The following is a 27,646-nucleotide window of genomic DNA, read 5'->3' as shown; positions in this document are numbered from 1 at the left end:
AGGGACAATCTTCCTCAGAAACACCAGCCACTGGCCTCTCTGGCTGTCCGAAGGGACATGGGTGGGGGGAGCAGGAAAGAAACTGTGCCTTGCACACTCCGGACCCGACTTCCGCCTCACTTTGTAGACCGCAGAAGGTTAAGGTTTTATTTTATTTAGTGAGACATTCATTTGTAAGTGAATCTTCAGTGAAGAAGTCCTGAGTATAGTATAAGTGGGGAGAGGAAGGCTAGCAAACTCAGCTCACGCCCCTCCCCCGGAGCCTTCTCTCTCTGCCTTCCCCCAACTTGGCGGGGCCTCCCGGCCCCCTCCCATAGCCTCCCAGCCAACCAATCCCAGGACCCGGCCCAAGTCCCAACCTGTCCTAGAGCTGAGCCTCTACTGGGAGAGGCTGAGTGGGAGAAGTGTCAGGTGACCCAGGGTTGGGGAGGGCAGAGGCTGAGCCGCTGCAGCCCCACCCCGAATCACTGGCCAACCCAGAACCCAGGGTGTGCACCGCAACTGCAACCTTCCGAGGAAATCTGGGATGGTTTGGGGGTTGGGAGGTGGCGGAAGCATCCTTCTGAGGCTGCAGGGAAGGGTAGGGTCTTATTTGCGCCCCCCCATGGGGCGGGGGAGTGCTAAGGCAAACATTAATTGGTAGCGGTGGTGGGTGGGATTAATGCTGTTCTCCTAAACCCTAGGAAGGCTAAGGGGCACAGATCCTCCTCCGTTGGCTGCAGAGACTCCTCCATTGAAAGTCACCTCTTCTGGGTCCGAAACTGTCTGACGAGCCATTGGACAATGAAGGGCCACAGGAGGAAGAAGAGCAGCGTAGGACCTGAGAGCCTGAGGAGCCAAGGCCGAGCGCTGGACGGAGGCCTCTGCTGCCAAGAGGGAGGGAGGGAGTCAGGGGCCAGTCCAGGCCTCAGCATAGACTGAGCCTTCCTTAGAAACCTGATTCCAGAACTCAGTAGGAGCTTCTACTTCCTTCAGATTGTGAGAACTGGAACAGAAAAGCCCCTACCCCCATATCTGCACCACTAGAAGGGAAGGGATGCTGGGGTTCCTAGTGTGTCCCTGGCAGATCAACTCCAACTCACTCCCACATCTTCCTCCCAGGGCAATCCCGGGTGCCAAGAAGGCTGCAGCCTGGAGTCCCTACTGGCTACTAGGCTGTTCACCCTGTTGGTGTCGCCTTAAGACCCTCATATTGTAAAGGATGTGCCACATAATTCAAATGACCCTGAGTGCTCAGATTTTAGTCTTCAAATATTCTTTGCTAAAAGGAGCTAGGGCTCCTTGGAGAAGTGGCTGATACCAGGTCTGGAGCAGGAAAGGTAGAGGTGAATGCAGGACATCTTGTGCCAGAAAGCAAGGAAGCTTTTAAAGATTAATGAGGTCATGATAGGACCCAACTTGAAAGGGTCTCCACTGACCAAAGTCGTGACAATCTGAGCATCAAAAAGAATGATTGCAGTTGATTGAAATACTGAATCTTTAAAATCCATGAGTCCACACTGATACTCAAAAAAAAGAGAAAGTTGGAAATTTGTCACCATTGAGGTGGCTGTTAAATCAACTCCTTTTTTAAAAAATAAAGAGAACTGCCTGGCCGGGCATGGCTCAGCAGTTGAGCATTGACCTAGGATCCAGGAGATCGAGGTTTAATTCTCGGTCAGGGCACATGGCTGGGTTGTGGGCTTGATCCCCAGCTGGGGGTGTGCAGGAGGCAGCCGATCAATGACTTTCTCATCATTGATGTTCCTCTCTCTCTCCCTTCCTCTCTGAGATCAATAAAGATATGTTTAAAATAAATAACTAAATAGAATTAAGCATGCATGCTGCCTTTTCATAAGGCACTGTATTTCAGGGAAATCCTAGATGATGAAGGAAACTACAAAAAATTAACAGCTAATAAATTTTAAAGGAATAATAGAATTTAAAAGTAAACTTTTTTTGCAACCACTAAATAAATTATTGATTCAGGATTATGTATTAATTGTTGTCAAAACCTGTGTGACAAATGGAGTGGACAAGGAACTGGACATTCCCTGGCTGCAAGAAAAAAAACATGACTTTACAATGAGGGGACCAGATTGTCACCCCTTTATTCATGCTAGTGGCCCATGTTAGAATCATTAATGGCGGGACATTGATATGTGTCCCCTGATATGAAGGACATTACCTCTGATGAAATCTGGCCATGTAAATTAGCCACCAGAATGTAGATAGACCCAAAAAGTGGAACATTTCTACAGGACCACTGGCCAAGTCTCATTAGCAAGTCAGTAGCAAGGAAAAGGGACTGGTCTGGATTAAGAGTCTTAAAAGGACAGAGGAACCAGATGCAGCAATGTGCTCTTGGACTGGACAGGCCAGCTGGAAAAGGCAATTAGGGACAACTGGAGAGATTTGGATTGGCTATTTAATGATATGAAGGAATTCTAGTGTGTGATAAAATTAGGTAATAGAATGTTCTTATTTTTAGAGATGCAAACCCAAGTATTCCAGGGTGGAAATCTTTAAAATCTTCAGCATATAAAATTAGTGAAAGGTAAACAAAATTTAAAAAGCCTGGGTGGGGTGTGTTGAAATGTTAGCCAGTGTGGATGTGAGGAAATTCCTGCCACCCTGGTTGATACTGTGCCAAGGGGATCTAGGGGTCACCTAAATGACTGCCTACATCCAGCAACTCAGCCCTCGCCTGCCCCCACCACCCCAGGCTTCTCAAGAACAGACCCACTCAGAGTTAGTGGTGGGTGCTAGCTTTGGAGAGAGATAGACGTAGGGCCACTCCCAGCTCTGTCACTTAATACTAATACTAATAATAACAATGAACTCCATTCCAGGAGATCTTTGTGTGTGCTGGATACTGGGGAAGTACCTACAAGCATTATCTCATCCAATCCTCACAGCAGCTCTGTGAGGGTCTTCCAGGCTGCGTACCCTCAGGCAGGTTACTCAGCCTCTCAGAGCCTTAGGTTCCTCATCTGTAATAACGAAATGAAAACCTATTTCATAGGGTTTTTGAGTGAATTAAGTGAGATAATGCAACTAATGGTTTTTGGCACACAGCTGGGGCTCCAGAAATGGCAGAAGTTGAGGTGTAAGGGGCAAGAAGATCTTGGAGTGTGGAAAGGGAGTGAGGAATGCAAAGGCTGAATTCTTTGGGAGTGAACCCTAAATCTGGGAACAGAAGTCCTAACTGAGGGACAACAGGGATCCCCAGCCCCAATGCAAAGGGCAGACACATCCTGGCCCTTCCAACTGTTGGGATTAGTCCTCCTGCTCAGTGTCTTTTCAAGCAAAGGGCAGTAAGGGCAGGAAAAGAGGGCCCTTCCCACTCTCCCTTCCAGGAGGAAGCACTTCAGATCCCAATTCCCTGCCGGTGACGTAAGTCACACCATTCTTGGGGGAGGCAAAGGTGTGGGAAGTAGAGATGTGGGGACAAAGAAGTGGCTGGATGAAGAGCCTAGTATAGAGACCTTCAGAGTTCTGCCCCAGTCTCACCCTGGCCTTGGGGGCTCACCTGCTTGGGGGGGACAGGCATGCTCTCCAGGCTTTGCAGTCTTCCCTGGACATCCCGCATGCTCTCCTGCAGTGCTCGAACTGTCCCCACCAGCCACGAGTCCAGTTCCTGGGGCCCTGGCAAGCTGCCTTTCAACCCCTCTGCGGAAAACAGACACACAGGGAAGAAGACTCAGGGGGCAATTCCGCTAGGGGCAGGGTGGATGCAGGCTGGGGGCAGGGGAATAGTCCCAGGGAAAAGTAAGACTAGGGCACAATCCCCTGTACCAAGTGTGACTTTTGTGCAGTCCATCCACATGTCTGAGTACCAGACTAAAAGGGGTAGCTGTGTGACTTTGGGCAAGTCAGTAATATCTCTGAGCCTCATTTTGTCATCTGAAAGTTAGGGAAAGATGTCTCCCTCACAGGAGGCTGGCTCAAAGGAGATATTTATGACAGTGCCCTTTATGGGACGTGGCGCACTGGCAGTTATAAAAGGGGATAGGGTGGAACACATTGCTGTCCTTTCAGAGTCCCAAATGGGAGGCCCAGAGAGAGAGAATGACTCCCAAAGCCATGTAGTTGTAGCTATGTGGGGGGCTAGCACTTCTGCCCCAGCTGCCCTTACTCAGTGCCTGGTGGCTCCTGATGGCCCTCAGGGAGAGAAGGCCAGGCAAAGACTTTGCCCATCCAGTGTCTGGCTGTTTGGCAACCCTTCCTGGGCAGAGGCTGCTCTCTCCAGTTCCCAGAACTGGCTTTTCATTTCTGCCCCAAGAGGGCAGCCAGGGGAAGGCCGGGGCAGTAGAACCATGGGGAAGGGCAGACGGGGGTTAAAGGTCAAGCACTGATTCACCTTTCCCTGTTGGGGGCACAGGGCTGTTTCTGGTGTCAGGCTCTCCTCCAGCGGTGTCCATCTGCTCTGCCCAAACCTGCTGAGGTGAGTCACAAAGTCCAAAGGGAGCAGTAGGAGCAGCCAGGGCACAGTGGGGTGGGAAAGGCAGGGTACAAGGGGTTATCTCACCAGCTCAGGCTCCAGCTGCTCCAGGGAATCACAGAAAACCTCAGAGTCCAGGTCCCTGGTTGGTTGAGACTCTGGGGGGGGGGGGGGGGTAGGTAGGTTAGTTACAAGAGGGAGGCTATGGAGGGAGGGGAGGAGTGTAGAACTGGGCAGAGACACCTGTTCAGGGGACAATAGAGACACTGCCACAAGAGGCACAGATGGGTCCCAGAAGTGAAGCCCTGGAACAGAAATCCCAGAAATGTCCTCCTGGCTTTCCCTGGAGCATAGGAGGTCTCTGTCTGTGGGCATGAGGTGCAATGGGCACAGCATGGCACCCAGCCTTCTCCCCTTCACCACACGTGGACGTCTCCCCCAACTCTGGCCTGCATTTGGCCCTCTGTCCCTCCTGCCCAGCCACTGACCTGGGCTTGGGGGTGCTGGTTCCTTGGGGAGGCAGGGAGACTCTGGGGCAACCCCAGCATCTCCATTCGGTACCTGCTCTTCGAAACCTGCAGAGACATAGCACTCAGGGATGGGGCCGGGAAGAGGCTGGTGCCTCCCAGTGAGATCAGATCTCTGCTCCCCATTAGCCACTGACTCTGCCTGAGACCCACCCCATCAGGGGCAGTGGCTGGAGTCCTTACAGGGACATCACCTGGAGCCCTTTGCCCATGGGCCCCCCTCCAACTAAGCAGCCCCCTCAGCCTGAACCTGACAGTTGACTCAGTGCCTACAGAGCACTCATCCTGGGGGCCTGACCTGGGATACTTCTCAGGAAGGTTCCCATGGGCCTCGGCATGTCAGGGATCACCCTGTACAGGGGCTCAAAGTAACCAAACATGTCAGGTGCCACCTCATCCAGAGGCACTGTATCGATCACCTGTAGGGGATAAGGTTTATTGGAGAGTAGCTGGCTCCTTCCCCCCCTGCCCTCCTATCCCTTTGAGCTGGGCCCCCTCCACCCGGCTCCTGTCTCAGCCTCCACCTTGTGCCTAGCCAGAGACCGGAGACAGGTTGGGGGAAGCGCATGAAGGTGATAATTCCCAAAAAGTGTCAACGTGCAGGAAACATAATGGCGGCAGCAATAGAAAGGTGGGGGGCAGGCCACCTGGCTGGGAACTTGGGGACAGAGAGGAGCCCACAGCCTATCCCTACCTTCTGTGCCACCACCTTCATCTCAGTGATGTAGGCAATCATGGCCTCCTCCCTACTCATCTTGCCCAGGCGGTTCCAGGCATCCCTGGGGGCAGAGAGCTGTGAGAGGCTGGTTGACAGCAGGGGCTTGTTTGCCCAGCTGGTGGAGAGCTCACCACTTATATCGTCCAATGGGATCCCAGAACCCAGGCCGGGGAACAAGGCAGGGCCCCATGGTAGCCTGCTTGTAGTAGCTGTAGAATCGAAGCATCTCTTCATAGGAGGGGCGGTAATAACCTGGGAAGGAAGTTGGGGTGTGGAGAGCAGAGCATCGCCCCCAGCTCCAAGGGGATGGAGGTGGGGGGAGAACCACCCTAGGAGAGGACAGAAATAGTGAGGCGTCTACCAGGGGCAGGAGGTAGAGGGGAACCAGGGGCGGCCCAGGCAGACACTTGTCTGCAAAAACTGAAGGGATAAAAGCGTCCTGGGAGGCAGACCCCAGCCATCTTGACCCCCAAATGCAGGTCCTCGTGCCCTCACTTACTGTTGTTCTTAGGCAGGTTCTGAATGACTCTGACTGCAGCCTGGAACTGTTCCTGGCAGTCCGGTTCTGGGATTTCTTTCTCGGTACCCATCCCCAGCTGCTCCGAGCCCTGGGGCCCTACTTTTGAGCAACTCTGCAAGAACAAGCCTCCTTGTGAGCAGGCCTCCAGGTTCCACCCGGGCACACACCTGAGTAAGCCAATCTGATCCACTTTCCAGAGGGGCAAACTAAGCCTTTTAGAGACCTGAGTGAGATACCCGAGGAGGTCAGAAGCTGAGACTGAAGAGTCCTTTTCCTACCCCAAGGCAGCTGGGGAGGGTGGAGAGGACCTCGGTGGTTGGGTGGAGAGGCAGGTGGTAAGGGGTCGCAGTGCCCCTCTAGATGCGCATCTCCAACTCCTAGACAGGCGACGAGGAGTCAGGCGGGCGAGCAATCCTCCCGCCCTGTGCCCCGCACCCCGCACCCCGCACCCCGCACCCCGCCTCGGCCGCCGGGCACTCACCCTGCGGAGACCGCTGCCCGGACGCCTGGGTCCTTTCTCGCCACTAGCCATAGGCTTCCTACTGACCTCCCGGCCGGGTCTGCCGGGAATCGGGACGTAGAGCGAGGGGGAATTTAAGCCAATGAGAGAGCCCGTTTCAGATTCGGCCTCTATGCTCCAGCCACTCAGCGCATCCCTTTCAAGATTATGCAAATAGTTAGCTGTGCCTCTCGCAATCGGGCGGGGCGAATCCGCGGGTTGGCTCCTCTACCCTGACTGCCGGAGGCGGACGGAAGCGCCTCCTGGTGGACATAGTGAAATAACACGGAGCACTCGCGCCCCCTGGTGGAAACCAGCGTCCGTCAGCTCAACCCAAATCTCTTCAGACACCTACCAGTCGCTGTAAATAAAATAGGGAGTCATGCCCTGGTCAGTGTGGCTCAGTTGGTTGAACGTCCTCCCGTGCACACCAAGGTCGCGGGTTGGATTCCTGGTCAGGGCACATATAAGACTCAACCAATGAATGCATAAATAACTGGAACAGCAATTTCTTTCTCCCTCTTTCTCTCTCAAATCAATTAAAAAAAAAGTTGCTAGGAGAAGAATGAGGAAGGTCATTCTGGAGGAAGGAATTGCTGGATCAGAAGCGCAGAGAAGACTCAACATTCAGAAATAATATCCAGAAAGGGATGAGACCCAACCCAGCATGAGGGACCTCTGAGTTGGGGATAACTGAGCATGGGGTAGAGCCTGGGCCAGTAGTTGGAAAATCTATGTCCTGATGGCACACTCTTGGCAGCTGCTGAGTGGCAGGTGGTGGGTGTGCAATTAGCTCTTCGCTGGCCCCAGGGCACTTGAGGCAAACAATGTGTGCACTCCCTACCACTCTTCATGAACAAATATGCAGGTGTTTGTTTTTGTTTGTGTGGGGTTTTTTTAAATGTTTTTATTGATTTCAGTGGGAGGAACGGGGGAAGAGAGAGAGAGAGATAGAGACAGAGAGAGAGAGAGAAACATCAATGATGAGAGTCATTGATTGGCTGTCTCCTGCAGGCCCCCTACTGGGGATCCAGCTGCAACCTGGGCATGTGCCCTGACTGGGAATCAAACCATCACCTTGTGGTTCACCCGTCTAAGCTCAGCCACTGAGCCAGGCGGAGGGGCACAGGTGGTTTTATTCATAGTAAGTGTACACATGTCACCAGAACCCGCACTCCACGCTCACCTACGGGTTGATGTCACGGACATCTACGTAGCATGCAGCGGCTCTCCTGGGACAATCAAGCAGGTGAGCGTACCAAGCCTAGAACCTCAGAACCCAGCTCTGCCGACGACTGTAGTCTTCTAGCCACCCCACCCTCTCCAGACCAGTCAACTTCGAGACGCTACAACTGAGAGGTTGGCAGCTGGCTGGGTGCAGAGAGAGTTAATCCTATGAGGTCACAGCCAAGAGCCTTCCTATCCACCCACCACTTCCCGCTCCCCCACTCCTCCTGTTCGGGCGGTCCTGCCGTCCGCCTCAGCTTCCAGGGCCCTATCCACTTTCGGAGACCAGTACCCTTGGCCCGGGACAAGCCACCCTGCAGACCCGGCCCCCGCCCCTAAATGGCTCCCTTCTGAAGCTTCCCGGTGGGCCTGGAAATGGTGGAGAGGGGTCCTGAGTCGGCACTGTGTTCAAGGTCCAGAGAAAAGTGCGCGATGGCAACCCTCGCCCCCTCCAGTGCCCCAGTGGAAGTGCAGGTCATTTATGAGGCTGGGATCCGAAGATCTTTTGGCGAATAGGGACTCACGAGCCGGGGGCGAAAGATGAGACTCGGGGGAGGATGGCTCGGATCGGCCCCCACCCCATACTTCAGGGAGGGCCCAACTCCCACCCCAACTCCCATCTTGGAATCACCAACCCCTCTCCGCCCGCGCCTCGCGCCTCCCCCGCGCCTTCCTCGGCCCCGCCCCCTCCCTGCGTGTCCCTCCTTCCCGGAGTCCCTCCTTCCCTGAACCTCGTCCCTTCCTCTCTCCCTCCTCCCCACACTTGCTCCTCCCGACCTAACTCCCAGCGCCGCTAAGTTTCTTCGCTTGTGACGGCGGAGAGCCGGGGCCGGGCCCGAGCGGCGCCCCGCTGCCCTGTCCCGCGCGCAGACCCGGGCCCGGCCCTGGCCCCCGCCCCGAGGCATGCTGTGCGGCCGCTGGAGGAGCTGCCGGCGCCGGGAGCCCCGGGTGCCCGCACAGGTCGCAGCGTCCGCCGCGCTCCCGCCCCCGGCCCCGCGCGCACCCCAGGACGGCAGCACCAGGAGGCCCGGGCTGCGCGCGCTGAAGAAGATGGGTCAGTGACGGCGGGGGCGGTTCGGGTGGGCAAGCACTGTCCCCACGGCGCGGCCTGGGAGGCCGGGGTACCCTGGCGAGCCGTTAGCGGGCTTCCCAGGCTGTGGAGACGGCGGCGAGGTATGGCATGCCAGCGCCGTTCCAGCTGGGGGTCGCACCTGCGGTCACCCGAGGTCCCCGGGCCCAAGCTTGGCGCCCAGGATGGCCTTTGTTTCCCACCAGGAGGCGCCCGCGGGGCGTGCTGAAGTGGGCGTTTGGGCGAAGGGTGTGGGTTGGGGGTCCCTGAGGGTCCGGAGCGTGGAGTGGGAGACAGACTTGGTGTGTCCTTCACCCACCTTTCCAACACCTGGTGCCTTTTAGCGTCTGCGAGGGTTCCAGGGCATTCCCGGTTCTTGGCCCAATGAGAGCAGTGGAAGAGACTGGCCTCCCAAGCCAGCCCTCCAACCTAGCAGCCCCCACAGGGGTTGCAGCAGCAATCCAACACTGGTAAGACCAGTCTAACTGGTGAGAACATTGTCTTTAGTATCAGAAAACCAGAGTTCCTGTCTCAGATTTGGGGAAAATCCCTGCGGGAAGGGAATGTAACTGTGACTTATTAAGCGTCTTCCAGAGACAGACAGCACTGGGTATTTACATATGTGGTGTCATTCAGTCTTCTTCGCCTTCCTGACAGGTAGATGGTGCAATCCCCATTTCACAGATGAGCAAAGTCAAGGAACTTGTCTATGACCACACGGCTAGTAAAAGGCAAAGGCTGGCATGCAGGCTTGCTCCACCACACTGCCACTGTTACCCTCAGCATCTGGGCAAAGTGGGACTGACTAGCTGGTTGAGTGGCTTTAAAGACAGTGGTGTATGTGTGAAAATATTTTGTAAAATGTACAGTACTGTGAAACTAGTGTATCGGAACTGCTGTTTGTAGAATACTTAATGATTGAAGATCGGTGCATGGTTGAGGGAACAGAGGGTCAGGGCTGCTCAGGAGACCTGTGTGAATCTTGGGGCAGAATTTAGGGGTTCCTGTCACCAATCTTGCCTTCTTTTTGCCACTGCTCTCTACCCCCTTGTTCTTACTTCTACCTCCTCTCACTCATTTGACCTGAATTTATTGAGCACTATGTTCTGAACAACATGCCTGGCTTTCTCCTTGTGCAGACATAAGGCATGACCTTTGCCCTCCCTCCATCAATCATGCATGCATTCAACAAACATTCATTGAATGCCTATAGTATGCTCTGCCCTGGGGATTCAGCATCGAATAGGACGGACACAAGCCTGGCCCTTAGAGAGCTGAGTGTCAGGAAGGAGGTCAGACAATGAAGCAAAAAAGCAAGACCAGGAAGGGAGGGAGCAAGTGAGATGCTGGGGAACCAGTGAGGGCCAGAGACTGGAGTAAGGAAAAAGGTGAGAGGCAGGTAGGGCCAGATCTTCAAGGCCCCTCCTTATAGAGTTAGGGACTTTCTCTGGAGGGCAGGAGTTGTGCCAAGTAGGGTTGGGTTGGATGACGGCAGGGGTAAAACAGGGAGACCCATAGAAGGGACGCTGAGGGGTCAGTTGGGCAGATAGACTTGAGCTGGGCTGGCTGAGATGGATTCCAGAACCACCTAGGATGTAGACTGGGGTGGACTGTGCCGTTAGTGAGATTGGAAATGTGTCTCTGGTGCGTGTCGTTCTCTGGGCTAAGGAACACTGGTGGTTTGGGGACAGGAGGAGAGCTGTAGGGAGTTGAGGTGCCACTGAGACAGCCAGAAGAGTCAGCCACTCACAGGGGCTCTGAATGCCGTGGGAGGGCAGAGGTGATGCCCTGCACACCTGTCTGTCCCTTCATTCCACACACGTTTGCTCAGCCCCATCTGTGTGCCAGGGGCTGGGGCTATGGAGATGAATAACACAGTGTCTTGGCCTCAGGGAGCTCACAGTTTAGTGGCAGGAGACACTTGTAGACAAATAATTACAGTTGAGCCCAGGCTGAGTAAGGCTGCACGGGAGCTCTGGGCACTCTGTCACAGTGACACTGTCAGGAACTATGTGGGTGTCAGAATGTCATCTGGCTGCCCTTCCTCCTCACCACTGCCTTGTCCTGCTGAGCGACTGCTGAGAGAGGAATGTCCAGTGTGTGGGGAATGCCCCCTCCCCAGGCCTCACCGATTCCAGGGACAGGGTGGAGAGGAACCCCAGGTGTCACGGGGGCCTAGCTCCTCAGGCTATCAACAAGACCAAGACTCACCAGCAGGGTAGTTCTGAGATGACAGTCTCAGCCATGGCCACACCCCGTAGGCTAACAGAACAGATTTTATTTCAGGTCAGGTCAAGAGAGAGACTAGAACAGGGAGTGGCTCAGAGGTCAAAGGGCCTTTAAGACCATAGTGGGTGGGAACCAGGACTAGGTGGAGGAGAGAGGAATGGCTGCCCACGTTGAGTGGGAGTCATTTGTGGAGCCTTGGGTCCCTCTCCTGTCCCTGCTCCGGGGTGGTTGCTGGTTTGGCCTGCCCCCAGGAAGCCAGGGAATAGTTGAAGAGTTAGAAGAGGAGCCCAGTGAGCACCTCTGATGGGCCAGTCGCAGTGCTGAGCCTGCATCAGTCCAGATCCTACTTAGTCCCCGGCGCTCCTGAGGCGAAGGTGCTGCTGCTCTCCTCACATTACAGATGAGAAACTCGAGGTGAAGGGGGTAAAGTCACCAGCCCAAGCCCACACAGCCTCTGCCTGCCTGCTGCCAAAGCCTGGTTTTCAATGATGGGTCTTTATTGCCAGAATGAATGAATACTAATTAACACCTTTATAACAGTATGCCAAGGCATTTCACATCACTCATTTAATGCTCACAATCATATGAGGTATGTGGTACTATGAGCCTCATCTTGCAAATGAGGAAACTGAGGTTCAGAGTGGTTCAAAGCTGGGAAGTAGCCGAGAGAGGATGTGAACCCAGGCAGTCTGGCTCAGAGTCCAAACTCGGGACATAATGAATGAATCAGTCATTTTTGCCTGGGGAGGGCCTCTCCCCCTTGGTGGCCCTGCCAGTTTTCAGGGATGCCCTCATAGGCTTGCCTAATAAAATACAGGATGCCTGGTTAAATGTGAATTTCAAATAAACAACGAATATTTGGGACAACTTATACTAAAATACCATTTGTTGTTTATTTGAAATTCGAATTTAACTGGGCATCCTGAATTTTATCTTACAACCTTGTCACACCAGAGCCCCTGTCTGACTCTGTGCCTTTAATGCTCCACCCTGTCCCTAATCCGCCCAGTGAGCAGAGCACTGAGTGGGCAGAATCCTGCTCCCTGTCCTCTCCAGCCTGCACGCACCACCAAGTGCCACAGGGCAAGAGGGCTCTCCGGATGGCCTGCCCAGGATGTCCCCTAAGGGGTGAGTGGGGCTGCCCTGGGTGAGTGCTGGCAGGTGGGAGTCTTCAGAGCAGCCCCCCGTGCTGGCAGGTGCCTGGCCTGGTAGTAGAGAGGGCAGGGCAGCCCTCCTGGCTAAGCAGGAGCATGCCAGGCAGGACAGGGGGGCTGGATTTGTCATGCCTTGTGCTCCCTTCCCGGCCTCTTCTTCAACTCTGGGGAGCGCTTACACAGGCTTCATGCCTGTTCTGGCCCTGCCAGGATGGGTGCTGCCACCTTCATCTCACTGTGTCCCGCCCAGGGACAGGGGAGCATTATATGCCTTTCCTGACTTTGTTGATTCTCCAAGGAATGTTATGGACTCTGGCTCTGAGCTCTGCTGGGCTCTAGCCCTGGGTGTGGCAGCCAGCAGGGCCAAGGGGGCCATGCTTCGTCCCTGAGGTGCTGGGGCTGCCTGCTGGCTAGAGGATTCGGGTAGGAAGGTGTTTGGGAACCCTCACCAGTTGTGTGTCCCCTCCCAGAGTCTCATGACCCCAGCCACCAGGAAAAGCTGCTCTTCCTCCCCCTCCCCCATTGGCATGAAGCTGTCAGCTATCACTGTTCCCTGCATGTCTCACATTCCTGCTGGAGCCCCATGTGCCCTTCTTGAGTGTGCACTGGCGCGCACACACTCACACACACACTGCCTATTTTCCTCCCCAAGCTGACCTACCTTCTTTCCTCCCACCAGCCCCATACACACACACAGTAGTGCACACACCCTGTATGTACACACCACCCTATACCCGCTTCACTGGAGACCTATCACTCCTTTCACACCCTGCTCTCTGCATCTTACCTTTCTGTCTACACGCCCTATGCACACACAGCAGCTCCCCCATACTTCCACTGCCAGCCTGCTCTGGCCCCTGCCTGTCCCCTACGCAGCCCCTGAGTCCCTCCCTTCCTTGGGTGGCCCACACTCTTTTCAGCCTCCACAGCTTGCCTTTTCTGAGCTTCAGTGGACCATCCATAAAAAGGGTGGGATTTGGGGGTCATCAGTGATGGACTTGTCCTTCCCCATGAACCCTTCCTACTCTGCCATTGAGGCAGTTCCCTGCCCCGGCTTTGGCCATCGAGACAGAATTGCTCAGGCCTCAGACCCCACACAACCCAAACCGCCCAGTTTGTTTATTTTTTTATTTTTAAAAATATATCTTTATTGATTTCAGAGAGAGGAAAGGAGAGGGAGAGAGAGAGATAGAAACATCAATGATGAGAGAGTCATTGATCAAGCCTGCAACCCGGGCATGTGCCCTGACCAGGAATCGAACCCCGATCGCCTGGATCCCAGGTCGACGCTCAACCGCTGCTGAGCCACGCCCGGCCGGGCGAAACCGCCCGGTTTGAAGGTGGTAGTGGGCCTGCCCGTTCCTTACCACCTCCTGGCCCCTCTCTGGGAGCTGAGATAACCAGTCGGCTCAGGGAAGTTGTCTGAGCCCCAGCTGACATTACAGAACTGGGAGGGAAAAGGGCCCAGCTGGAGGCCTTGGGACTGAGGAGACACTTGGGTCCCTCGTCCCTCCTGGGGCACTGCCTCACTTTCCTTCTTTGTTATTATTTACTGAGTGCCTGCTGTGGGCCAGGCCCTATACAGAGCATTTTATGTACTTTAGCTCATTGGAGCCACACACAGTTCTGGAGTTAGGCCTCCCCAACTCTCATGCATTCAGCCCCACCACTTATTCCACAACCCTGGACAAGTTAGCCACTTGTGCCTCTTGAACATATATTTTTTTTAAATATGTTTTTATTGATTTTAGAGAGGGGAAGGGAGAAGGAGAGAGAGACAAGAGAGAAACATCAAGCCCGAAACCCGGGCATGTGCCCTGACCTGGAATGGAACCGGCAACCACACCTGCCACGGCTCCTTAACATCTTCATTAAGAATTTGCATACCACACAATTCACCCATTTAGTGTGCAGTGGTTTCTGGCTTACTACATTATTACTTTTAAAAAATTGTGTTAAAATATACATAACATCAAATAGACCATTTTAACCTTTTTTAAGTGGCTAATTTGGAGGCATTATTTACATTCACAATGTTGGACTTTCTAAAAACATTCCCATCACCCTGAACAGAAACGCTGTAATATTAAGCAGTAATTCCCTCTTCCTCCCATCCCTCAGCCCCTGGTCCTCTAATCTACTTTCTGTCTCTGATTTTTTTTTTTTTAAATTGAAGTGACATATACTCTGTCTATGAATTGAAGTATTTTAAGTACCTCATATAAATGGAATCATACAATGTTTTTCATTTTGGGTCTGGCATATGTCACCTAGCATGGTTTCAAGGTTCATCCATGTTGGAGCACAGATCAGATTTCGCTCCTTTTTTGGCTGAATAATATTCCACTGTATGAATAACACCCCATTTTGCTTATCTGTTCATCTGTCAACGGACACCTGGGTCGTTTCCACCTTTCGGCTATTGTTGTCCTCATTTTTATTGCTATTATTTCATGATTATTATTTCAGTCGAGGTAGCCATCGCTCTGCCCAGCTCAGCTTCCAGGCAGAGATGGATAGATAGAGAACTCACAGAAATTGCCAAGGGCAGGCAGCTTGTGTACCTGCTCCGAGCAAGCAGTAATGTGATGGAGAAAACATCCATGGGTTTGGGCTTGGCAGGACCTATAAATGTTTACTGGGTAGCTGGTCAGAGAGCCAGGCTCCTCCCAGCATCTCTGCCCAGGGCCTAGGCACTCCTCCTGACCTCACTCCCTCACTTCTGTCTGTCCTGCCCCTCCTGTCTGACCCCCCAAACCCCTCACTACCCCAGGGTCAGAAGCTCAATGGGGAAATAGAGGCACCGACCCAGGGACTCAGCCCTGGCCCAGTCTAGCCCTGCACCCTCATTCTGTTTGGCTTTTCCACTGGGGGTATGGTTGGGGGGATAGTGTGAACCAAGGGACAGTGTGACCCAGGGGCCAGTGCCAGTTGGGTGGGCAGACTATAATGTCACCTCTTCCCACAACAGGTTCATAGGGAGCTGGGGCCCCCTCATCGTGGGAACCTGTCCCAGTGGGAGGTGGGTCAAGAGTTCAGGCTTCCTGTCTCCATGTCCTGTTTGCAGAAGATTCTGGATAAAGCAGGCCCTCAGTGACTCACCTCTATTTCCGGCCTTAGTCATTCACTAGCCCCCCTCCTTCCCCAACTCCCCCCCCCCCCAAGCTATGGGTGTGGCATCGAAGGGCTGGCCAGGTCTGGGGAGGTGGCCGCTGCTGCAGAATCTGGTAGTCTCGGGAATGAAGGGCCCTTTCCCCTGCAGCTGAGGAGGTGGAGGATGGATGGGCTCAGTTGTAGTGGCCCTGCAGGTTTCCCTGACTGTCCTGCCCCCACCTCATTGTTCCTCAGGATGAGAGAATTCAGAGGTTGCCCAGATGTGGCGATAGGGGTCTGAGGGTCTGGTGAATCTCTTGGCCTGGCACATGCTACTTTCCAACTCCCCTTCCTGGCTAGGGGGCACCAAGTGGGCCACAATCTCTAAACCCTGAGAAACCCTTTGTAGCCATTAGGGCCACAGGCTGGCTTCAAGGGGGACCTTAGCCTCCTAAGGATGGCAGATTTCTCCTCCTGCCCCAGATACCCTGACTTTTCATCACGGCTGCCCTCAAAGTCACAGGGCGGGTTTTTAAACCCACAGATGCCCAGGCCCCAGCCTACACCTGCTTGATAAGAATCTCTGGGCCATAGGTTTTGCAACCTCCTGTAAGTGATACTGATGCACAGCCAGGGTTGAGAAACCCAGACCCACTTTGGGTGAACTTTTTTTTACTTAAAATAAGTTGAATGTAAAATAAACAACTAATTAAATTCTGCTCTCTCCTGCCTCCTCTGCCCAGGGTGATGGTGAGGGCGGGGGGGGGGGGGGGAGGATAGGAGCAGAAGGGTTCACTGTCACAGCCAAGGGCAAATGTTCTGGATCCTACCCTCCAGGGTTTGTAGTCTGTTTCCACCACTTCCTACCTTGGAATTCCCACATTTGACAAGCTTCTCTGCTTGTTTCCTTGTGTGTTAATACATGAGCAGGGTCTGGAGTGTGTGTCATAGATGCTTTGTAAACATTTTCTCTTATTAGGGAAGGTGGACACTGACCAGAGAGCACCTTGGGGAAGGTGGACACTGGGCTGAGGGGTTACATGGGGTTGTGACAGTGGCTAGGCAAATGCCAGATGTCACAGGAGACCATGTTTTCAGCTGGGCCCACTAGGGCACAAAAAGGACACCTAGAGAGCAGCCTCTGGGTAGCCACGGCAGGTCCTGGAGGCTTTGATCTGTGATCCTAGAGCCAGAGTGGCCTCTGCAGTCCTCCCTTGGCTTAGGGAAAGGAGAGGTGAGGAGCTTGGGTTGCAGCAAGAGAGATTTAGGTTAGATAGTGAGACTACTTTCTTGATGGTCAGGGTTTCCAATCAAGTGAAAAGGCTGTAGGTGATAGATTCTGGACTTGAAGGCTGGAGGCCTCAATGGAGGAGAGTGGCAGAAAGGGTGACAGTGAGGCCTGAGGGGTTGTTCTGCTTTAGGGCCTCCAGAGACCACTACTTGGCAGGGAGGAAGGGCCTGTTACTGGCACACCTCCCGGGGGGCCTGGGTGGGGCACACCCAGCCTCGAGTCAAGCCCAGTATTGGGGGCATGTGCCACTTAGAGAGAGGCCTGTGTGGGTTTGAGGAGGCCCCGAGAGGGAGGCCACAGCTCCCCCTGGGAGGCCGGGCAGGGCGGCCCTGACGCGCCTGGGACCCCCACCCCGCAGGCCTGACGGAAGACGAGGACGTGCGCGCCATGCTGCGGGGCTCCCGGCTCTGCAAGATCCGCTCGCGGACGTGGCAGAAGGAGCGGCTGTACCGCCTGCAGGAGGACGGCCTGAGCGTGTGGTTCCAGCGGCGCATCCCGCGCGCGCCCTCGCAGCACATCTGTGAGTCGGGGCGCGGGGCGGGGACAGCCCGCGGGGCGGCTCCCGCCCGCCGCTGACCCGCCGCGGCCCCTCCCGCAGTCTTCGTGCAGCACATCGAGGCCGTCCGCGAGGGCCACCAGTCCGAGGGCCTGCGGCGCTTCGGCGGGGCCTTCGCGCCCGCCCGCTGCCTCACCATCGCCTTCAAGGGCCGCCGGAAGAACCTGGACCTGGCGGCGCCCACCGCCGAGGAGGCGCAGCGCTGGGTGCGCGGCTTGGCCAAGCTGCGCGCGCGCCTGGACGCCATGAGCCAGCGCGAGCGCCTGGATCAATATCCTGCCCGGCGGCTGGCGGGGCCGACGTGGGGGGCAAGTCGGTGCGTGGAGGGAGGTGGGCCCTGACAACCCCAAGCCGAGGGGAGGTAGGGCCCTGGCCTTCCGGGGTGCACAGTCTGAGCCTGAGTCCCTTGCCCCTTGTCTTAAAAACTGAGGATGGGGACAGGGCCTCCTGGCTCTGGGGAGCCCCAGGCCCACGGAGGACGGCCCGCTGGGCCAGTTCCATGGAGGACAGCCTGCTCCTGTGGTCAGGGAGTCCACAGGCCCCTATACCAAGAAGCCCCCAAAGCCTGGTGGTGGTGCCAAACCTGTCAGTTACCTGCCGGCTGGGGGTGGTGCCAAACCTGTCGCTGGTATTTCCTGAGCACCCACACCTGGATCCACTCCTACCTGCACCGGGCAGACTCCAACCAGGACAGTAAGATGAGCTTCAAGGAGATCAAGAGCCTGCTCAGAATGGTCAACGTGGACATGAATGACATGTACGCTTACCGCCTTTTCAAGGTACGCACCTGCCACCTCTCTGACCTCTGACCTCTGCCCTCCCCCTGACCATCTGAGTCATCAGCTTTCGTCTTCATCCAGCTTTTGTGGAGATAGAGGCCTTTCCCCACAGAAGGGTCACATCTGGGCCTACTTACCCTTTTACCCTCCCCTGAGGCCAGGGGTCAGGATGGGAGTGCTGAGGGGAAAGGCTGGCCTAGAACTTCTCTCCTCCCCTCAGGCAGACCCCAAGGGTAGGGAGGACCTTGGGCCTCCCCACTGCTCCCACATGAGCAGCGAAGCTGTAGTTTTCATTTCTCTAAGTCCACAGGGCACCCTTTGCACAGGCGACCATGTGTGATTTGCACACGGGAGCAAGGAGGAGTCGGCTGACAGGCACATGCACACCCTCCTCTGCTGGGGCACATGTAGCACCTCCACACCTTTGGGAGCACAGACAGGGGCACACAGGCTTGGGCTCTGCGTTCATGGCTTAGAGCACATGGCAGACCTCTGTGTGGATGTTGACTATGTGACCAGCCCGTGACACTGAGAGATAGGAGAGTCACGGCACCTGTACTCCTGGCCCAACAGCTCCATGTGGTCCTCCGCTCTTTGTTGCTCATTGACCCTGGGTATGAATGTGGCAATGTGAGGATGGTAATCACATGGGGTATACACATGGGGTGGGGGGAAGGTGTGGCACAGGGGCTCAGTCCTGCCCACATTTTCCCTCCCACATCTTGATTCTTGGGGCAAGTAATGATACAGAGGGACAGGCACTGAACCCAAGAGACCTTCCTTAACATCTCAGCCCTGCAGGCTACCAGCTGTGTGCACTTGAGTGAGACCGGAGCTTCATTAGCTCTCAGTTTCTCTACCTGTGAAATGGGGGACATTCGACTTTCCGGCCATGGTAGATGACAGGTGTCAGTGCAGGCCACCTTTCCCAGGGTGTCCCATCCTCTGAGTTTCTCCCTGTGCTTCCTAGGAGTGTGACCATTCCAACAACGAGCGGCTGGAGGGGACTGAGATTGAGGAGTTTCTGCGGCGACTGCTGAAACGCCCCGAGTTGGAGGAGATCTTCCATCGGTACTCGGGCGAGGACCGCGTGCTGAGCGCCCCTGAGCTGCTGGAGTTCCTGGAGGACCAGGGCGAGGACAGCGCCACACTGGCCCATGCCCAGCAGCTCATCCAGACCTATGAGCTCAATGAAACAGGTGGGGGTCTGACAGATGGGTTAGGGTCAACACAGCCCAGGTCTTGGCATCTGATAGGTCTGATAGTTCTGGGTTCCCAGCTAAGTGGGCTCTGCTATTACTGGCTGTGGGCACCATCTTGGGTAGGTTATCTCACCAATTCCAGACTCAGCTGCCACATCTGTAAAGTGACATAGTAATGTACCTTCCTCACAGAGTTTGGCTGAAGATTAAATGCCATAACTTTGTAGAGTCCAGTAGGTAGACAGGCGTTCATCATTACTAAGTAGAGTGAGCTTTGGGGGCATTTGGGACCAGACACGGCAGTCCCCTGTATGGCCTGATGCTGTCTTCTGCCCATCCCTGCAGCCAAGCAGCACGAGCTAATGACGCTGGATGGCTTCATGATGTACCTGCTGTCGCCCGAGGGGGATGCCCTGAACCCAGCCCACACATGCATGTTCCAGGACATGGACCAGCCCCTCGCCCACTACTTTATCTCCTCTTCCCACAATACCTATCTGACCGACTCCCAGATTGGGGGTCTCAGCAGCACCGAGGCCTACGTGAGGTACCTAGCGGAGGGATGGTGGCAGTAAAGCCCAGTTTGGCCCCAGTTTGGTGGGAAAATGGGGCTCAATTCCCACTGTGGGTTTCCTGGGGCCCACCTGGCTCAGCATGTCTGTTTCCCTGCTCTGTGCCACCCACATGACACCTTGCCTATCTGTCTGTCCACAGAGCCTTTGCCCAGGGATGCCGCTGTGTGGAGCTGGACTGCTGGGAGGGGACAGGAGGGGAGCCCATCATCTACCATGGCCACACGCTCACCACCAAGATCCTCTTCCGAGATGTGGTCCAGGCCGTGCGTGACCATGCCTTCACGGTGAGCCCAGCCACCCTCAGTCCTTCCAAAAGGCACCCCTGCCCAGAGACTCTTTCCTTGACCAGGTGCTGCTGGGACAGCTGGCCAATGGGATAGAATAAAGTTGAGTGAGAGGCTTCCTTCTCCCACCTTCATATTTTGTGTATCACAAAATCACAAAATTTCCAGAAGAAAACCTTGGGGTAGGGAAGGACATTTTAATAATTACTCCCAAAGAGTAAGCCATAAAAGAGAAGCTTGACATGGTATCTACATAAAATTGCAATTTCAGTCAAGCTATGAAAATCTTACCACCAACAAATGACAGACTGGGGGGCAAAGTTTGCATCCTAAAGACATGGTCACTGTCATTGACATATAAAGAGCATTTATAAAAGAAAGCCATTCCTGCAGCTGCCCTCATCCTCCCAGGTAGTCCACCCCTTCCCCAGGCCCCGTATCTGACCTCTGCCCCTCCACGTACACACTGGCCCCAGTGTGTGTCCCACATCCCTCTGATTCAGTTACCCCCACCCCCCAGTGGGTTCTCCAGACCCCAGCCTTTGCCTGCCTGTCCTGAAGGGGGCTGGGGGCTGCATGTAGCAAGGGTCCTGGTTGGGATGGGAAGAAGGAAGAGGTGAATGACTCTAAGCTGCTGCCTGTCTCTCCCACAGCTGTCCCCATACCCTGTCATTCTATCCCTTGAGAACCACTGTGGGCTGGAGCAGCAGGCTGTCATGGCCCACCACCTCCGCACCATCCTGGGGGACATGCTGGTGACGCAGGCGCTGGACTCCCAAAACCCTGAAGAGCTGCCATCCCCAGAGGTGATGCTCCCAGAGCCCCAGCTTAGGTGGGGAAGGATCTGTCTGTGGTCCACCATCCACCCCTGCTCATGCCACCTTCCTGGTTCGGGACCCCTCACCCCTCTCTGCCTTACCCGCCCCCCCCACTCCTCCCTTCATCTGACATCTGCCATCCTGTGGTGTTATCAGTCTCTTGCTGTCCATCTTTGACTAGACCCACCCCACCTTCTCACCTGGCCTTCGAGGCCCTGACCTCCCTGCTCTGCCTCACCGCCTCGTCGCAGAGTCCCCGCGAGCTCAGCCATTCCCACCTTGAAGGCCTTGGTTGGCATCATCTGCACCTGGAGCTCCCTTCCTAGCCATCTGGCTCGCCAGGCGCACCTGCCTAGAATTCTAGCGCAGCTAAACCTCCTCTCCCTGTGGCCTTAGGAACTTCCCCAGCATTGTGGCGGGAGGTGGTCCTGCCTCCTTTCCTTCCAAACCCCAGGGTATTTTATCTGGATATGTATCCTTTTATGGCTGTTTGAGAAAACTCTCCTCCTACTCCTGGTCCCAAATATGCAAAAATATGTTGATTCATCTTTGTGTGTGTGTGTGTGTGTGTGTGAGATTTGATTTTTTATTAGCATGAAAAAAACATACATATGGTAAAAAAAAATTGAGCTGTACACAATGGAAAATGGGTTTTCTTCCACTTGGGCTCACCCTTGCCCTATTTCACACGTAGTTCCCATCTTCAGCAGTTTCTTGTGTGTCCTTGCAGGATTTCCCCATGCATATATACCTCTGTCCATAGCTATCTTCTCTTTCAAACGTTACACACAAAAACCCATGTGATTCCATGTTCTACACTACTTCCTTCATGGGAAATCTTTTTTGAAGACGACGACTTCTCTTTCAACCCGAGCTGCTGCTCATTTTAAAGGCTGCTGGGTAGTATCCTGATGTTTGGAGGGACCTCATTAGCCAGTCCCCTGTTGATGGCCTCATAGGTTGTTTCCGGTTTTTTTCTATTAGAAACCACTCATCTCTGTGTTTCTTTTCCTGTGCCTCGCTGGTGCCCAGCCAGCCTCTCACGCTGGTGGTTGAATGACCGACCCACCAGCTGACATGGGCAAGGGGGCCTAACCCTGTTGAATGACCGACCCACCAGCTGACACGGGCAAGGGGGCCTAACCCTTCCCTGTTGGCCTCTGCAGCGGCTGAAGGGCCGGGTCCTGGTGAAGGCGAAGAAGCTGCTGGCTCCTCGGAATGAGGACGGGCGAATTCTGTCGGACAGGGAGGACGACGAGGAAGAGGAGGAGGAGGAAGAGGGGATGGAGGCCGAAGAGCAGAAGCGGCAGGTGAGTGGAGGGCTGGGCAGGGGGCTGCACCGCTGCAGAGCTGGGGCAGGTGGCGGAGGGAGGGAAGGGAAGAGGGCTCGGGGCTGGAGCTGGGGAACCCCTCTGGCGCCTGTCTTCCAGGCCAAGCAGATCGCCCCGGAGCTGTCGGCCCTGGTCGTGTACTGCCGCGCCTCTCGCCTGCAGACCCTGCGCCCCGCCCCCGCCCCGCCCCAGCCCTGCCAGCTGGGCTCCCTCAGCGAGCGCAAGGCCAAGAAGTTCATCCGAGAGGCAGGTAAGATAGCTGGCATCTGGGGGCAGGCCAGTGGGGGATCCTGGTGGGGCGGTATCCTGAAGTTGGTCTGGAGAGGAGATTAAGGAGTCTTTGGGGGCAGTAAAGAGGTCAGAAGACCCCAGAGAGGGGCTCAGGGAATGAGTGCCCAGCACATGCCCAGTACCAGGCCCTCATGCACGAGGGGAGAGGGCTCAGGGGAGAGGGAGGCGTCGGTCTGCCCTCCCCAGGCATACAGCCAAGTGGTGGGGCCAGACGTAGCTGGGTAATTATGACGTGGGGTGATCAGCTGGGCCATGACAGGGACTCGGGGAGCCCAGAAGGGGGTGAGATCAGGGCAGGATTCCTGACCAGGTGATGCCTGAGAAGACACCTGAGGGAAGGATGAGAAGGAAGCAGCCAGGTGACAAGGGAGAAGGAATTTCTAGACTGGAGGAGCAGGTTGCACAAAGGTCTGGAGGCATGACAACTGGAAGGTTCCAGGAAGCCAGTGTGGCTGGAGGGTGTATGTGGGATGAGTGATGAGAGACAGCATATCAGCCTGGGGCCAAGTGTTTGATGTGCTGAGTGAGGAATGTGGGGATTTGGTGCTGGGATGCAGTGCAGGGCTGTGGGAGGGGTCCCTGTCTCTACCTGGACTTCAGCAGCCTCCTCGTGAGGTTCCCCCACCCTCTGGGTCAGAGAAAAGAGGAGCTGGGGCAGGGGAAGCTGGGGATGAGAATTCAGCCTCTTCCCAGCTTGTCCCTGGAATTGAGGGAGGGGCTACAGCCTGACACCAGGTGAGGGATACCCCAGGAGTCTGTCACAATCCCGCCCAAACTCCCCACCAGGGAACAGCTTCGTTAGGCACAATGCCCACCACCTGACCCGTGTCTACCCGTTGGGGTTGCGGATGAACTCAGCTAATTACAGCCCCCAGGAGATGTGGAACGCAGGCTGTCAGCTGGGTGAGTGCTGCTGCAGAGCTGCGAGTGGCAGGGTGCCACTTTGTGGGGTAGCCTCTGGGGTGGCATAGCAGGCCCCAGCGGTGATAGGGCCACATGGCTTTCCAGGTGGAAAACTGTTTTGTTGATAACAATTATTTTAAAATTGTGAGCAGGGTATGTGGGGAAACACAAACCAGGCTCGTTTGTTCTTGATAGTGTAAAAGTCTCACATTTTTATGAAGGTAGAAGTTAAAAGTCTCCACCCCCATGTGCCCAGTTGACACACACATGCACATATACCCCTGGCAATGCCATGCTGAGCCCACCAAGGGAGGCAAGTGTGGTCCCCTTGGGGTAGGTATAGAAACCTGACCTTGGCTCTGGCCCAGGCCTGGCCCTGAAAGTGGAGGGCTTCTCCAGCATGCCCCACTCAGCCTCACACTCCAGCCTCAATAGATACCAGGTGACAGTGGGGTTTAAATCACCTGGCTCCCATGACACCGCCCCTCACCCCACCCCCCAAGCCGTAGTGGGATCGGAGCAGCACTACCCAGACAGTAGCACGCTGGGCCATCTTTAGAGAGGAACTGAGTCTTCTGCCTACAGGTCTGTCTAGGGGAGAGGTCTGTCTAGAGGAGAGGGCAGTGAGGCCCCTGAAACTGAGCAGTGAGGAGAGGGCCACTAAGAGCCTGTCCTGATCCTGCTGTGTCCACAGTGGCCCTGAACTTCCAGACACCAGGCTATGAGATGGACCTCAATGCTGGGCGCTTCCTCGTCAACGGGCAGTGCGGCTACATCCTGAAACCTGCCTGCCTGCGGCAGCCTGACACAAACTTTGACCCCGAGTGCCCTGGGCCCCCCAGAACTACTCTCACCATCCAGGTTAGCCGCCTGGACCAAGCCCTACCCTGGGCTCAGAGCTGGCTCTGGACGTCCTAGCCCACGGGTGGCAGCCTGAAATGGAGGAAGACAGTGGAGGCCTGGGGACTGCTTGGTGGGCAGGCCAGGCAGGGGCCCCAGTGGGGGCCAGGCTGAAGCTCTGCATTCCCCACAGGTGCTGACTGCACAGCAGCTGCCCAAACTGAATGCTGAGAAGCCGAACTCCATTGTAGACCCCCTGGTGCGCATTGAGATCCACGGGGTACCCATGGACTGTGCTCGAAAGGAGACCAACTACGTGCTCAACAATGGTGGGTGGACCCAGCTGGTGGAAGTGGGGTGGGGCAGATAGCAGAGAATACAGGGAGGTGCAGGGCAGAGGCCAGCTGGCTCTGACTGCCATGCCTATCTGTGCCCTAGGCTTCAACCCCCGCTGGGGACAGACCCTGCAGTTCCAGTTGCGGGCTCCAGAGCTGGTGTTGGTCCGGTTCATGGTAGAAGATTATGACACCACGTCCCCCAATGACTTTGTGGGCCAGTTTACGCTGCCTCTCAACAGCCTGAAGCAAGGTTGGTGGGATTGGTGGGGATGGGAAGGGTCAGAGGTCTGGGCCCATAGACCCTGTTCAATTGGGCTGCAAATTTCCTGAGAGAACTTTCCTGAGCGAGGCTCAAGCTAGGGCCCAAGGGATGGGATGTGGGCAGCAGACCTGATGCCTAGCTACCCTCCCCACAGGGTATCGTCACATCCACCTGCTTTCCAAGGACGGGGCCTCGCTGTCACCAGCCACACTCTTCGTCCATATCCGGATCCAGCACTCCTGAGGGCCCGCTCACCCACCCTGGGGTTCTGCGGATCCAGTCTGCACGCCAGGCAGAGGCCACCTCTGGAGTGGAGGGGAGGGGAGGGGGAGTACCAGCCTGCCCACTTTGCCTGCTCACCAGGCTCTGGTTTCAGCCTGGTGCTGAGGGCTGCCCCAGCCTCTCCTGAAGGACAGGCGGTTTATCTTTTCCCTGCAACCCTGAGATGGCCCCAGCTCCCTGAGTACTTGGCCCACCCTGAATTATGGCTTAAGAAGAGCCAGGCCTGCTGCTACCAGGAGACTTGGGGCGTAGGACATATGAACCCTTAGCCCCTCTGCCCCCTCAAAGGAGTCCAGCCACAGCCCTTACCCCTCACCCAGGCACTGGCCACCCCCTAAGGACTCCCTCCTCAGGTTTTCCTAGGCCTCTCCCTCCAGCTTTTGAACCTGAGCTCCCTTCCCTTGTTAAAGCAAGAAGGGAGACCTGAGGTTGGGAGCCCTGGGACACCGAGAAGTAGGTTTTTAGCTCATTTCATTGAAGAGTCCTGAAGAGGACAGTAGAACAAGACTATTTTTAAAAAATAAAGAAGCAAGCTTCCTTTACTACTGCCACCCTGAGCACCTGAGCCACAACCAGGCCCATGAGGAGAGATGGGGGCAGAGTCCCTTGGGACTCTTCCCCCAGCAGGGGGGGAGAGGATTTGTCTAAGACTGCCAGGGGATGCTGGAGATGCCACAGCTCAGAATAGCCCTACCCCTCCTTTTACCTTAAAGCTGCTGCATGCATTATGACTGTGAGGACACCAATCACAAGCTGCCCCACCAACCCTTGGAGGAGCCTTGAATGGGGAGGCAGCCGGATGGGCTTCTGCCAGAATAGAACTGTTATGGCCCTAAAGGGGATGGGGAGAGGACTCTGAGGGGCCTCAGACAGACCCCCACTTTCCAGGCTCATCAGGGATTAAGGCCCCTGTCAGTAGATAAATCCCAGAGACTTGGGGCTCACCTTCCACCAGCCAACCAGCCTTTTAGATGAAGGCCTGGAGGCAGCAGCTGTTCTGGTCTACCTCTATAGATGCTAGGAGAGTGGGCCGAGACACCAGATGATAGAATCCAGAGAGAAAACCTATCAGAAAGGGGGCTTTCTAGGGTTAAATGTGGATCCCTGGCACTTTGGGTTCCATCAGGCAACAGCACTAATACTGAACAAGGGCAGAGAGTGACAGCAGTTCCCCGGAGGCAGGCCATGTCCTCTCAGGTTGCAGCTCAGGGCTCACGTCCCCTGGAAAGGGCTCAGAGGCACCAGCCATGGGGGGCCTGAAAGGAGCATGGGGTCAGGGAATGGATGAAAAGTTCCAGAGGAAGAGAACAGGGAGTGGCAAGTCCAAAGCAGTTACTCAGGCCTTTCCTCAGAAGCTGGTTCAGTAGGTAGGCAGTGGGGCCTGGTGACCTACAGTGCTAAAATTACCCCTGGTGGCTCAAAAGACCCACCCAGACCCTGGCCCAGAAGGAAAGATGTAGCATCTGGCCGAGTGGGAAGGGGCAGTACCTGCACCCTGCATCAGAGGAGCCACTGCTGACCCAGCCTGAGGGGGCCCGTTTGCTCCCAGCTGTGGAAGCCCAGGATTGGCTCCTCTGCCAAGGTACCTGGTGCTGGCACAGAGCCCAGCTGCTCCTCTTACATGGAGTGAAGCTGGGTCAGTACTGGCTCCTTGCTGGCGGCTGAGGTTTGGGGAAAAGAGTCAAGTTTTGCCCTGAAGGGGCAGCCTTGCCAAGAGTCTTCAAAAGTTGCCCAGTGCTGTAGGCATGAGCCCTTCCTGCAGGGTGCTGTCACTCAGGGAGAGAGGGCACTCTAGCCCAAGTCAGAGACTCCATCAGTTCCACTGCCACCTGCTGTCCACAGGAAAACCAGGAGGGCGAGGTTTTATTCAGCTGCTTCCTTTATTAGAAACAAGTGAGATGTATCAAGCGGAACAATGCATTTGGTATTTCTTCCCCCACCCTGGAAATGGATGCCCCTCCCACAGCCCAGAGAAAAGCCAAGACAAAAAGGTGAAGCTTCCCTGTTCCGTTCCCAGATGCAGCACCTTGCCTGTAGTCAGTATTTTTTAATTGAATGAAATTGTCCCACAAAGCATCCCTAGGGACTCTGTTCGCAGGCCTGCTTTCACTTTGCAGTAGGGCAAAAACGAAGCCTTGGGTCTCCTCTGTCTGGGGCAGGTGGGCCAGGCCACAGGAAGGCTGCCCCCTGGGCAGGTAGGCACTGGACGGAGATACACTCCACCCCCTTCCCCTGGTCTGACAGCCCCTCACCCTCTCCTAGACCGCAGCTCCCTGAAGCTATCCTGCCTTTGGGACATCCCTTGGGTTAAATGCTGGTCATCTTTGAGCAAAGAAAGACCACTGGGACACCCACCCTTGGGCTTCAGTGAGCTAGCAAGTAAGGGGGGCATTGGCAGTTAGAAGGGAGGTACAGAAAAGGCCTGAAATTTTTCA

The 27,646-nt window shown here is 55.4% G+C and overlaps 2 protein-coding genes across 12 annotated transcripts; one reads left to right on the top strand and one right to left on the bottom strand.

The window, feature by feature from the left end:
- Nucleotides 1–101: 101 nt before the first annotated feature.
- On the bottom strand, nt 102–6,751 carry ACBD4 (acyl-CoA binding domain containing 4). Of its 8 annotated transcripts, none has more exons than XM_081116089.1 (11): nt 6,670–6,751; nt 6,412–6,565; nt 6,168–6,300; nt 5,800–5,920; nt 5,645–5,729; nt 5,249–5,369; nt 4,912–4,998; nt 4,511–4,581; nt 4,343–4,421; nt 3,512–3,651; nt 102–866 (listed from the first exon to the last, which is right to left on the bottom strand). In XM_081116089.1, the coding sequence occupies exons 3-11, from the start codon at nt 6,256–6,258 to the stop codon at nt 741–743; spliced, it is 921 nt and encodes a 306-aa protein (XP_080972215.1). In that variant the 5' UTR covers nt 6,259–6,300; nt 6,412–6,565; nt 6,670–6,751; the 3' UTR covers nt 102–740. The 8 variants fall into 8 exon arrangements, with proteins under 8 accessions (XP_080972215.1, XP_080972218.1, XP_080972216.1 ...); XM_081116092.1 differs by having other exon boundaries at nt 4,343–4,418; XM_081116090.1 differs by having other exon boundaries at nt 6,425–6,565.
- Nucleotides 6,344–27,286, top strand: PLCD3 (phospholipase C delta 3). 4 transcript variants are annotated; one of them, XM_081116086.1, is made up of 15 exons: nt 6,344–6,359; nt 17,109–17,270; nt 17,349–17,577; nt 17,956–18,085; nt 19,056–19,284; nt 19,633–19,834; nt 20,002–20,146; nt 20,800–20,952; nt 22,131–22,274; nt 22,395–22,545; nt 23,373–23,489; nt 24,184–24,350; nt 24,523–24,658; nt 24,768–24,917; nt 25,084–27,286. In XM_081116086.1, exons 2-15 carry the CDS (start codon nt 17,138–17,140, stop codon nt 25,170–25,172), a joined length of 2,175 nt encoding a protein of 724 aa, XP_080972212.1. In that variant the 5' UTR covers nt 6,344–6,359; nt 17,109–17,137; the 3' UTR covers nt 25,173–27,286. The 4 variants fall into 4 exon arrangements, with proteins under 4 accessions (XP_080972212.1, XP_080972209.1, XP_080972210.1 ...); XM_081116083.1 differs by lacking the exon at nt 6,344–6,359 and adding an exon at nt 8,718–8,968; XM_081116085.1 differs by lacking the exon at nt 6,344–6,359 and adding an exon at nt 12,229–12,340.
- The last annotated feature ends 360 nt before the right edge of the window (nt 27,287–27,646 follow it).

This window comes from Miniopterus schreibersii, assembly GCF_964146895.1.
Source record: "Miniopterus schreibersii genome assembly, chromosome: 16".
NCBI classification, from domain to species: Eukaryota; Metazoa; Chordata; class Mammalia; order Chiroptera; family Miniopteridae; genus Miniopterus; species Miniopterus schreibersii.
This window is presented reverse-complemented; position numbering and strand designations above follow the sequence as displayed.